This window comes from Mercenaria mercenaria, chromosome 17 (genome assembly GCF_021730395.1).
Source record: "Mercenaria mercenaria strain notata chromosome 17, MADL_Memer_1, whole genome shotgun sequence".
In the NCBI taxonomy this organism is placed as follows: domain Eukaryota; kingdom Metazoa; phylum Mollusca; class Bivalvia; order Venerida; family Veneridae; genus Mercenaria; species Mercenaria mercenaria.
Genome location: NC_069377.1, coordinates 35,582,870 through 35,596,378, shown reverse-complemented (window position 1 = coordinate 35,596,378; position 13,509 = coordinate 35,582,870). Strand labels below are relative to the sequence as shown.

Genomic DNA, 13,509 nt, shown 5'->3' with positions numbered 1-13,509 from the left:
CAAAATGAGTAGTTACCTTTTTTTTCTTGCTCTTTTAAAATAGTTTTGATAAAGTTTATGTATATTTTGGTTACCAAAGGAACAGTTATGCTGTTTAACAATTACTGAAATGCTTTATGCAATCTATTAATATTTGACACAAAAATATTTTTATAGATTTTGAAATTTGAAAATATTCCCACAAGAGCATTATCTTAATTCCACTGATTTTGGTGGTATTTCCAAAATGATGAAGAAAAGGCCAGATAGTAATTTATTTACATAAATATAAATATCTGCGCATATGATAAAAATAATATACAATAAATTTACATTATATGTAACAATAAATGTATTTACAATAAATTACATATCAAATATTCCCAATGATATGGATTTACTTCATGGAAAGATGATATCAATATGCATGTATAATGCATAATAATATACTCTAAAAATATAATAAGCCTAATCAATTTGGGCAAGTGGCTGGATAACGACATGGAAATAGAAATAAACCTACACTATTGTAGTTTATTTTGTGTTATAAGTAGTTGCATTACTTTATGTTTCTTTAGTGTGACACAAATACCGTAATGTCATAATAATGTTAGTGCTGAATAGTTTAATTTGTGTATTTTAATTTATCTTTTTTTGTGAATATTCTTATAGATTCAGAGTTCAACTTTTGTTTCCTCTCAGAAATATTTATACAGCATACATGCTTGGTGTTAAATTTTAACATGTAACAACACACACCTGATTCTGAAACTGACCGAATTAATTGCTCTCTTGCAATTCATGCTGGGCGTAATGGCCATTAAATTTCCATGTTATAGCTGTAAGCAGGTAACTGATAAAAGTTGCCTGGAGAACCAAGTCGGCCCTTTAAGGTATAAGTTACAAAACCAGGGGTCGTGAGTTCGAGCCCCCGTTCCAGTCCTCTAAATAAAACTTGCAAACATTGCGATAAGACAGATAAGAGTCCCATGTAATTGGGTGTTTTACACCTGGCACGCTAAAGAACCAGGGAAGCTTCTGGAATTAGATCGAGCGTCTTATCTTGCACTATCCGCTCACTAACATTACTATAAACAGTCTACTTGAGGTGGCGACTAATATTTATAATTATTATATCACCTGATGCGAAGTATATACCAGATTCGCCCAAAACGCAGATGCACCATTATATTCGATGTTTGACATGTGTCTAAATAAAGATAAATGGCCTTGAGTTTAATACGTCATGATGGGTACTAGTATTAAACAAGGAGCTATAAAAATTGTATTTTATACTTCTTTGTATTAAATAATGTTTTTAAATTTGACCCAGGAGAACCCGTTTTACAGAATGTTTTTATTACCTCGCTTTATTAACCACAAATTTTTGAATTCATTTCGACTTTATAGCGAAAGTGTTTGCAAAACTTAATTTTATTAGAAAGTCAATAAATGATCTTTAACACATGCTTAATATGCACTATATGTGCATGTATAATTGATGTTTTATAAACTGCATTTCTAGCCTTAGAGTTAGGCGTAAAAAATTGCTTGTTTCCGGTATCCCGACCTACCCTAGCTAAATTTTTGGCCCGACCTTAAATGTTTTTATGGCCTTGGAGAATTTGTTTTCAACTTTTTAATAAAATCAAAAAAAAGAGAGGAAAAAATCCGACCTACCTACATAATTTTTGTTAGCAAGTTACCGTAAACAAAGACTTATTTAGGCCTTAGCAATTATATTTGGTTGCCGAGGGGTGGGGATAATAGTTTCTTTTCCCCAATTTCAATATAACTTATTTGGCCTCGACCAAACAAATTCACACTTTTATTTTGGCGGGAAACCAGGACTGGAAGCGCTACTATGATTGGAATCTACTTCCTAATTCGAAGAATTCCAAAAATAAAATTTGCACTTAATGTATATTTGCGTATCGTGGCATGATGGCTAACAAACATGGGATTTCTGATGGTATAAATCCTTTCAGTTTAATACAACTGTAGTATTAATGTGTATCACTTAAGTGATCACTAATTATAATAAAACTACAAAACTACTTACTTAATTATCAAGATTGCACGCGAATCTAAATTTAAACTGTACGTGTGACATAACCTATCAATCGATGGTAAATAGTTATTGTATAATTACTTAACATTAAGATCTAATTAAGAATATCAAAATGAGTTTGCCTACTCACGTTTGCTCCAGAATGAGATCACATCAGCAAGATTAAGTTTGCTGCACATTTCAGATATATTATACATGTTCATGTAGGGGATGGATCACACCGTAACTTCGCGATGATCTTCGTCGAGTCATACTGAGTATTATCAAGGTTTTATAGGACAAATGGCAAGCTATCAGTTCAGCTGAAAAATGTAGGACATGACCCATAGATAAAAACTGATAATGAAGAAACGAAAAAATTTGATAAATCGATGATGCATGTTTGATTTAGTTTTAATTGTGTAACACGTACTGGTAAAGACAAAGTTTAAATTTTGGTTATTACTGCAAGAAAAGTGCAATACGAGAAAAAAAAGACTTTATTGCCCCGACTGTTGCCCTTTTTATTTCCGTAAACTATCGTTCTTTTCCGTATAGTAATCAACTGTGGGTTTCCACTAAGCAAGAGTGTAATCGGGAGTACCAATCTGGATTAAATACAAAACGCTTAAATCAAGTAGACCATGTAGTCTCATTCTCGATTTTAAACAGGTAGAAAAACTATTACCGCTCATAATGAGAGAAACCATTCAAAAATCCTATTTAGCTATTTTTAGAAACAGAGACGTAATTCCCACTTTCTATTAATAGGAAATATACAGGAAAGTCCTAACGTGTAATTATATTTAGCTGAGATAGGAATGGCGTATAACACAAAAATGCAGCAAAGAGGTATTTATATTGTTATATCTTTTTCTTATACTCTTTTTATCTGTGTAAAACTGGTACTTATCATTGACAGATCTATAATGATTATGCAGTCTGTCTGGTGTATTTTGTGTACTCGTGTGATGCGTTGTGTCACGATCCTAGGGGGTACATAAATGTGAACAGGTCTAGGATTTCGTCGTTTTTACAGATATTCTGTAAATACAGACAATCCACAAATTTATAGATTTTTCATTCTATAAATTTACAGACTGGGTAAATGATATCTTTTAAAATTACAATTTAAATCAAAACTACAATTGTGGTTTTCTGTCAGTATCAATTGATGACTTTAAATTTTCGGAAATTGTGAAAAAATTGAAGTATCCTAGCTACCTGTCTGAAATTCTGCTATTAGTTTTATCTATGCATGTAGATCCAATAAGTGAAACGTTTCATTTTAACATGCAGTTTTGATTTAAATTGTAATTTTAACAAATTTCATGTACCTAATCTATAAATTTATATGGATTGTCCAGTATATTTACAGAATATATGTAAAAGCTATGAAATCCTAGACCTGGTGAACACTGCTTTTCTGAATTAGCGTAAAATGCGGACCACTTCAAACGTTTTACAGCTGATGACAAACACTACGGCAAAAAATCAGAAAACATTTATCATATGTTTGACGTCCCACGGTGGGAGTGAAATAAAGCCATTACATAAAAGTGTGATGTTTCAGCAGGAAAAGCTTACATTTGATAAAAATAATATTACACAAGTTTGTGTCTTTCCTCAAAGTACATGTGTCACATTGAATTTAGGCAGGGCCTCGCATTTTATTATTTTATTCAACTCGTTTAATAAATTCAATTTGAAAAGACACAAGTTTGTGCAAACAAAAGACGTCTTTTTGGATGTTAAAATTATGACGTCTTTCTTTAACGTCTTTATGACGTCTTTTTTAGTTGTTATGACGTCTTTCGAGATCTTTAACGTCTTTATGACGTCTTCTTTGGTTGTTTTTGAAAGGTGCGTTCACGTCATTTTAGAGACGTCTTTTTTGGTGACGTCTTTTTGGTTGTTTTTGAAAGGTGCGTTCACGTCTTTTAAAGACGTCTTTGTGACGTCTCTTAAAAGACATCTTTGTCTTTTATTATAGTGATGTCTTTATGACATGAAAAAAAAGATAAACACAATCTTATATAAAGTATTGTACTCACCTCTTTTAAATCACCATTCTGTACATCAGTGTACATGATGTTTAAATTTATTCTGTCTTACAGCTTAACTTCTATCAAAGTACCTGAATATTGCGTAGACCAATACCAGGCTGACTAATTACCATGGTTACAAAAGTGTGTTATAAATGTTCTCAATGAAACCCAGCTTAATCATAATAATATTGCTTTCCTGAATATTTCAACATGTATGAATATAAATATAATTAAAAGTAAGTACACTATTTCTGAAAACATACAGACAACAGCCCAATTTTAATAACAATTACTAACATTTTCTGAAGTGGTAACGAAATATCATTCAAAAATCTTAGTTCATTTTCATAATTTTTAGAACGCTAACAAATACATTGCATATTGAAAATACAATTAAAGTGCTATATCCAGTTCTACATGAAGTATTGAAATTATCTTCACGACGTTTCATCTGTTATGGGGTTTGGTGGTATTGTCTCAGAAAGAGAAAAAATGAAACAAGAATCCCGAATCGTGGCTGGAACCCGGGGTCCCAGAATACCGTTCCGACGCCCTACCTCTTTAGCTACCCATCTGCCTAGATACTTTCTCCCCGCTTAAGTGATCTAATCCCGGCCGCCTACTGGGAATACCGTTCCGATGCTCTACCGACTGAGCTACCCGGCTACGTACACAATTTCTCCGTGTTTAAATAATCTAGTCCTATATATTGACAGTATAATAAGAGCATTGACTGCAGGTTAGAAGACGAAGATACTGTAAACCAGCATGTTCTAGCTTAGTACTGGGTCAAAAGATAACGTACGTACGGATCTTTAGTATCCATCGCGCTATATCACATGTCGAATAAAGCGTTTTCGGTTGAAATATAATGTACAGTTATTCATATTTTATCAAAACTTCAAATTTCGTAGATTTCGTTCAAAAATAGATTTGTAAGCAGGCTGCGTTATTAGCCCACCATCATCAGATGGTGGGCTATTAAAATCACTCTGCGTCCGTGGTCCGTCCGTCCGTCAGTCCGTCCGTCCGTTAACAATTTCTCGTTATCGCATCTCCTCAGAAACTACTGGGGGGATTTTGACCAAACTTTGTCAGAATGATGTATTGGTACCCTAGTTGTGTCCCCCTGAAAATCAGACTGGTTCAACAATTTATGAGTGAGTTATGGCCCATTGTTTATTTCTATAATTTACATAGATTTATATAGGGAAAAACTTTGAAAACCTTCTTGTCCAAAACCACAGAGCCTAGGGCTTTGATATTTGGTATGAAGCATTATCTAGTGGTCCTCTACCAAAATGATTCAAATTATTTCTCTGGGGTCAAATATGGCCCCGCCCTGGGGGTCACATGGTTTATATAGACTTATATATAGGGAAAAACTTTTAAAAACCTCTTGTCCAAAACCACAGGGCCTAGGGCTTTGATATTTTGTATGTGACATCATCTAGTGGTCTTTAACTAAGATTGTTCAAATTATACCCCTAGGGTCAAATATGGCTCTACCCTGGCCCCTGGGGGTCATATGGTTTACATAGACTTATATAGGGAAAAACTTTGAAAATCTTCTTGTCCAAACCACAAAGCCTAGGGCTTTGATACTTGTAATGTAGCATAATCGTGTGGTTCTCTACCAAGTTTGTTCAAATTATCCCCCTAGGGTCAAATATGGCCCCGCCCCAGGGATCACATGGTTCATATAGACTTATATAGGGAAAAGCTTTTAAAATCTTCTTGTCAATAACTACAACATTCAAATTTTTACCACATGTATATTTTTGAGTGGCAAGATGAACCTTGACATGAGTTGACCTTGATTTTGACCTAGTGACCTACTTTCACATTTCTGTTGCTACAGCCTTCAAATTTGGACCACATGCATAGTTTTGTGCACTTGAAAAAACTTTGACCTTGATTTTGACCTAGTGACCTATTTTCACATTTTTGAAGGTACAGGTATCAAATTTGGACCATATGCATAGTTCTGTGTTTCAAAATGAAATTTGACATTGATTTTGACCTAGTGACCTACTTTCACATTTTTGAAGGTACAGTCTTCAAATGTGGACCACATGCATAGTTTTGTGTTCCGAAATGAAATTTGACCTTGATTTTGACTCAGTGACCTACTTTCTCATTTCTCAAGCTACAGCCTTCAAATTTGGACCACATGCATGGTTTTATGTACCGAAACAAACTTTGACCTTTACATTGACCTAGTGACCTACTTTCACATTTTTGAAGGTACAAGCTTCAAATTTGGACCACATGCATAGTTCTGTATTCTGAAATAAAATTTGACCTTGATTTTGACCTATTGACCTACTTTCACATTTCTCAAGCTACAGCTTTCAAATTTGGACCACTTGCATAGTTTTGTGTACCGAAATGAACTTTGACCTTAAGATTGACCTAGTGACCTACTTTCACATTTCTGTAGCTACAGGCTTCAGATTTAGACCACATGCATAGGATTGTGTACCGAAACAAACTTTGACCTTGACATTGACCTAGTGACCTACTTTCACATTTTTGAAGGTACAGGCTTCAGATTTGGACCACATGCATAGATTTGTGTTCTGAAGTGAAATTTGACCCTTGATTTTGACCTAGTGACCTACTTACACATTTCTCAAGCTACAGCCTTCAGATTTGGACCACTTGCATAGTTTTGTGTACCGAAACAAACTTTGACCTTAAGATTGATCTAGTGACCTACTTTCATATTTCTCAAGCTACAGCTTTCGAATTTGGACCACATGCACAGTGTTGTGTACGGAAATGAAATTTGACCTGGAGCTAGTCAGTAATGTCTTGAAATTTGGAACACTCAAAAATGGCACATTGGTGGGCGCCAAGATCACTCTGTGATCTCTTGTTTAACACTTGCAAGCCAGAAACCATTCTTTTTGGTGTATTTCGTCAACTTGTTACTAAGTGTGGTAATGAAACAGATTCGATAAAAATACGTGGAGAAATAAAATACAGTTAAAACTCGATATCTTGAACTTCCGGCTATCTCGAAGACATATTCAAGTCCTGTCCGAAAACACGTGTACAAAATATCTTTTTAAGTCGAATTTCGGTTATGTCGATGTAAAATGCTCGATTGCTGTACTATACTGATTTAAAAAAGTATTTACTTGGATTAGTCTGCACCAAACAATAATAAGTCTCGATTATATTGATATGTTGATTTTAAGTCTTCAGTTTTTTTTATTAGATACAATAGAAAATGAAAATCTTTGTAGTCAGTCAACATGCCTAAGAATAACAGAATATATTCGCATTTACTTAAATTTGAGGCACGTAGATATAATGGAAATGGTATAATGCAAATACTGTAATTAAATGACTGTTGAATCTGAACGCCATTTTCTTTCGTTTGATCTTGGACTCATGACTAAATATGAATGTATTTCAATGTGTAGAGGCTGTATCCTATGTCAGGTGACAATAAGCTAAAACTGATGTTTGTAGGAAGCTTTTCTAAAGCATTCTGATTTATGTTATATATTTTGTTGAATCACATATGTCAAGTGTCTAGGAATACTTTCACAAGGATTATTGTTAGACGGCCAAAGGGAGTGAAGAATCTACTTGTTGATTTGCCGATTAAAACTGAATTAGAAAACTTATTTCGACAGAAGTTTATAATGAAAATAAAGTCCTGCCAGTGGCTCTGTTTTCTCCTCGGGAACACGTACCATGTTACCGATGCATGAATCATTTCATTTTAAACATATAGGCCTAAATTTGATAAACATAATATTGTTTCGTTTCAGGAAATTTATGAATAAGCAAAAGAGACTGAAAGTCAAAATGACATCAAAGCCAGGCACGTCAACTGACAAATCTTCCGAGAATTCGGAGACGGCAGTACAGATCCGAGTTTTCAAGAAAATCAAATATCCGCCGGCAGGTAAATCAGATAAAATACTGGAAAAGCTACATGTGCGCCGACCGGAAGGAGAATTTTGCGACGTTCAGTTGAAATATTCGAATTCTAAGACGGTACATGCGCATAAATCTATCCTAGCAACATGCAGTCCCTATTTTGAGGGTATGTTCGGTAGCGCATTTTTAGAAGCTACGAGCGAAGTCGTAGACCTGAGTCATATCACAGATAGAGAAGATGTTCTGGAAAATGTTATAGATACATTTTACGGTAGAACGTTTGAAATTAACGAAGAAAATGTTAGCGAAACATTAAATCTAGCCACTATGCTTTTACTCGATGATTTGAAAACAGAATGCGCCACAGTGCTCTTCGGTCTTGCACATGTCAGGAGTGCCGCACAGATGCTTCAGCTGTCAATAAACTTTGACTTGAGAGACTTGAGAGAAAAAGTCCTGCCAATGGTATACTCGAGATTCCATGATTACATTTTGTGCCAAGACGACCTGCTAGATTTAAGCGTAGAAGGATTCGAGTTCTTGGTCACAAACATAAATACGTCATATATCGCAAGGAGAGCTAAGTATATCGAATTTATACTAAAGTGGTTTCTTATATGCGAGAGCGACGAAAGAGCAAAACTGTTAAAGAAAGCGATAAAGAGAATAGGTTTTAAGATAACAAAGCACGCCTACAAAGAGTTTGAAGACATATTAGAAGATGTAATTAATCACCTTGACGACGCTAACTCCGACGTTTCAGAAGAAATCAAATTGAAACTTAGTAAACGACTGCCAAGACTTAAACCAAATGATTACATCAAGAATCCTTCTCCAGAACCCGGGAGAACAACAGACGATAAATCTGAAAAAGAGACAAGAAAGAAAGAGGAAAGTGATTCTGAACTTGAAGATGAGCCTGAAAAAGAGTTATATAACACATTTGGAGCGCGACTGAAAGTTTCTGGACCTCCGACTAAAGCGAAAGGATTCACTAAGGAAGAGGAAGAAACCTGGAAGAAAGCACACGAGGAAATGGCAGACCGAGATCAGCATAGAATATGGGCCAAGCAATGGCCAATGGATCTTCTTAACAGGCTAGGCACGCACAACGACCCAAACAGGCCAAAGAAAATCAAAAGAGAATCACCACCGGAGTTTTTTAAGTCAAGAAACCGTCGAGTGAAAACGGAAGAGGAATTGGCCGAAGAGGCAAACCTTGTCCATGCGGTAGTTGTCCTGTCGCCGTCCTTGTCGTACCTGAAAAGGATGGAATCTAATGAAACAAAATCTTGCGAATTTGATGACGATATGTTGGAAGTTTGCGCCTACATACCTCGAAAACATGCATGGTATAAAGTAACATCTTTGAGTGCTACCAGTTTGAAGAAAAGGTTCAACACAAGTAGTATGCGCGATGAGAGTACCACATACAGACGACGTTCACGTCCCGACGATTCTGACGACGATGATTGTGAAGATGAGGAGGAAGCCTTTCATCTCTCTGCAATGATGGATATGTATGGTGCAGACATGCCGGAAATGGTGATGATGATGCGTGGAATGCCAAGCTCCCGGCGCCGGCGGATTATGGAAGAGGCAGCGCGTGGGCGCATGCCGCCTAGCATGCTACGCCGAATGATGGAAATGGATGTGGATGAAGATGACGACCGACACCGGCGAGAATACATGATGATGCGAGAAATGTCCAGGATGTATCGGCGGCGGGGACCATTTGGGATGGAAATGATGCATATGATGCGTCCTCGAACATTGAACATACCTTCTTTCACTGATCCTAAATGGAATGCCGTGTATCTTAAACATCGCCTGTATTTCTATCACCAGGACATCCGCGATATGGTGTTTTGCTATGATATACTAAATCAAACCTGGTATAAGTCTAGCATTAACTACACGGCTGAAAAGCAAGAGCCTTATTACACGGACCTGAAAGACGGCATAGAACTTATTGTTATGGGACAAATACTTTATGCTGTTCTAAGAATTGCGGTGTTTGATACGCGACGCGATTATCACTGGAAAAGCAAAGAAGATAAGACAGAGGACAGCAAGCGACAGGAAGTGATTGTTAAACATGCCGTGTTTAAGATGATCGGAGAATTAGGGAACGCGAAATGGGAAAAGGTTATGGAAAACGATGGTCATCATGAGTACATTCCTATTGACAAAGAAAAGAGGCTTGATCCGGATAAAGAAAGACATGGACATCCGTTCATGGACTTCTACGAAATGGGACCAATGCTAAGACAACCGGAAGCGCTTAGGACTATTTTGTACGCGGAAGACGAGGAGAAGTTGTACGTCTGCTGCGCAGTAAGGAAACGCTATTACAAAGATGAAAGTATTGTCGGTTATAGTATAAGCCATATAGACACCATGTATCTAGACCTTAAAGAGAACGAGCATCTTCTTCACTCGCCAGACCGAACACTGTTCCTAAGAACACTGACGCCGTTATACGGAGATGACCTAGTAGCTTTTCTAAGCGATGATATCAAAAGCGAGGTGATGCTAGATTTAGGGAAACCAGGAGTTTGGAGCCGAGTATATGAATGGGGACGTGGGGAGCCGGAGCAAAGAAGCGAGTTTCTCGAAGCAAGGAAACAGTATCCGCGGTGCCAGAGTTTACAATGCAGTGCTGGAGACGGGAGATCTATATGGATTTTGCGCGGGAAAGAGAACGACACAAGTGAGACAGTGGAAATTACGGCGACCATGTTTTACCAAAGCAGAAAATGTAAGTTCAAGACGACAAAACACCCCCCACCACCATTTAGATGTTTTACAATGGCGATGGCGGCGAGAATAGACAAAACTCTTGTAAGAACATTCAGTCCATCTACTAAATATTTGCATTCGGACTGATTCCGCACTTTCGTCAGATGTTTCATTGTGTTGATTCTGCTTTACCAAAACTGCAGAGTGAATCCGAAATTCTATAACTGGCTTTTCAAGCCTGTGAACATTCTTCGAGGGATTGTTTTATACTGACAGACTTAAATGTTGATGTCTTTGTTTTTCCTATACCTTACAATTTTGTTTCGATATAGAGTGAAACGTCACGGGCAGAAATAATTTCGGGCGTATTTTGGATACCATTGCAACAGATTCTATAATTTGACTTGTTTTAGCTATCACTTTCCTTTTGCTTAGCCAAGTGTTATTGTTTCGGTTATCCATGCGTGTGTCTCGTATATATTTTACTGAATATCTAATGATGGATTTTAAATATATAATATACACTGACCTTGCCGAAGTGGGTCTTCTTCTTCCTCTACTAAAATGTATATTTTTACTGTGACTAACACGATAAATGAACAATACCAAAGCAAGGCAAGTAAACATTTCAAAATACCTAATTCTTATTCAACTAGGCAGTATAATAGGGTTATTATAATAGTAGCTCGCCCTGGGATGCTGAAATAATTAAACCCATCTGATCACATCAAAAGAGGACTGATTAGCTACATCGTTTACATCCCCGCCTTTGATCAATTAAAAGACTTTACATAGTCAAGTACAATAGTGCACGTGACAGAACTGAAAATTTGATCAAATCAGTGAAATGATTTTATCAAGTAATTCACTTCTTCTTTTGTTAGTTGCCCTTTCGTTTGTATTGTTCGAGTGTTGCGAGTTTTAAAGAAACCATCAAAATGAATTACTGGTGATCGATGGCTGTTTGAACAGCGAACATTCAGAGGCCGCGCCACAATTCTCGCTTTGAATAAACAACGTCTCGTACGTAAAATGCTTATGTCATATGCCGACACAACGTAAGTGTGAACAAGCACGACAAATCGAATGTTGTGACATCACATATTTTTTAGGTCAATACAACTTGGAAATTGTTTAGATAGAATATTCCTATAAGTTACATATGCGCTTTAGATAGTCTGTTATGACTAGAACCTATTACATATATGTTTTCATTAACAAAATACATGGTAATCGTGTGATAATTTATTAAAGTGATAATCAGTATTAATTTTGTTTATATTTACGACTGGTGATCCAGTGGGCTTTGATTCTAACAATTCTAACAATAACTTTTTTGCTGCTTGTAAAGCAGCAACAACAATTGATAACTATCCTGCGTTATTCTGGTTGTCAAAGTACTGGAAATTATTACACGAGGTAGGCCAAATATTTTGCTCATGTCGGTCGTTGGGTAGACACTGGTTTCCGGTGGCTTTGGCGTACAGTGGTCAAACTTGATAGATGAGTGCCTTTGGCCATAAGATGACCACTGTCATCTTAGGGTCAGAAGGTGTAATGTCAGGATCGCAGCGACATTAACAGTGAAAATGGTTTCTGATCAATAAATTGAGAAGGCTTGGGGTTTTATTGGTTAACCTTCATAAGGTGCTTGTGTTGACGCCTTTCGAGTTAAGGGTCTGTAGGTCAAGATGAAAGTGACCTGTATTCTGGAAATGATTTCATGCAAAAACGTGAAACAGGCCAAGAGCCCTCATTTTAAATTAACAAATCTTGAGTGAGAACCTTACAATGATTCTACTTACCAAGTTTGTTGATGATCCATCAAGCGATTCATAAGAAGGATTTTTTTCTTTCTATTTTCTTTAGCTATAATGGCCCCTTAAAGAGGCCATGTGACCCCGTTTACAAAAAAAAACAACAACAGTGAGAGTGCATTACACTGATGGTACAGACCAAGCTTGATGAAGATCCATCCAACAGTAAATGAGTAGAAGTGTTTCAAAAATATTTCTATTTTTAGCTCTAGCATGCCCTTAAAGGGGCCAAGTGCCACAATCTGAAAAAAACTGGGAAAGGACCTAACAATAATGCAACAGACCAAATTTGATGAAGATCCATCATGCAGTTCACGAGAAGAAATCGTTTAAATGTTTTTTTTTCTATTTTAGCTTGTCTGATTTTTGAAAAAAAAATCTACGAGGTATTGTCGTCACTTGATCGTCGGCGTCAGCTAAAATTTTTGTTTAGGTCCACCTTTTCTCACTCAAAACCTGTAAGAGCTAAAGCCTTGAAACTTTGTACACTTGTTTATCATCATTAGGGGACTATGTAGGCCAAGAACTATAACTATGATAAGCATTTTGCCAAAATTATGGCCCTTTTTATACTTGGAAAATTTGAGTTTCTTGGTTAAGTTTTTTGTTTAGGCCCACCTGTTTTCAAAAACTATAAGAGCTACAGATTTGGAACATTGCACACCTGTTGATTATCATTAGGGGACTGTGTAGACCAAGAACCAAATCTCTGATATGAATTTTGTCAGACTAATGGCCATTTTTGTTCTTAGAGAATTTGAGTTTCATGGTTAAAGTTTTTGGAACCTATTTTGTCAGAATTATGACCCTTTTTATACGCCCGTTTGAAAAACGGGACGTATTATGGGAACGCCCCTGGCGGGCGGATGGGCGGGCGGGCGGCATCCGCATACTTTGTCCGGAGCATATCTTCTACATGCATGGAGAGATTTTGATGAAACTTGGCACAGTTGTTCACCATCATGAGACGGAG

General features: G+C 36.6%; 2 protein-coding genes across 2 annotated transcripts in view; one reads left to right on the top strand and one right to left on the bottom strand.

The window, feature by feature from the left end:
* Positions 1–2,199, bottom strand: part of LOC123537368 (branched-chain-amino-acid aminotransferase-like) — a 363,414-nt gene extending 361,215 nt beyond the window's left edge. Inside the window, exon 1 of the mRNA XM_045321066.2 lies at positions 2,181–2,199. The gene's annotated coding sequence lies outside the window, so the exon portion shown is untranslated. The remainder of the gene's footprint in view (positions 1–2,180) is intronic.
* Positions 2,200–2,597: 398 nt separating this feature from the next.
* LOC123535594 (uncharacterized) lies at positions 2,598–11,985 on the top strand. Its single transcript, XM_045318305.2, has 2 exons — positions 2,598–2,701; positions 7,866–11,985. The coding sequence occupies exon 2, from the start codon at positions 7,873–7,875 to the stop codon at positions 10,864–10,866; it is 2,994 nt and encodes a 997-aa protein (XP_045174240.2). The 5' UTR covers positions 2,598–2,701; positions 7,866–7,872; the 3' UTR covers positions 10,867–11,985.
* The last annotated feature ends 1,524 nt before the right edge of the window (positions 11,986–13,509 follow it).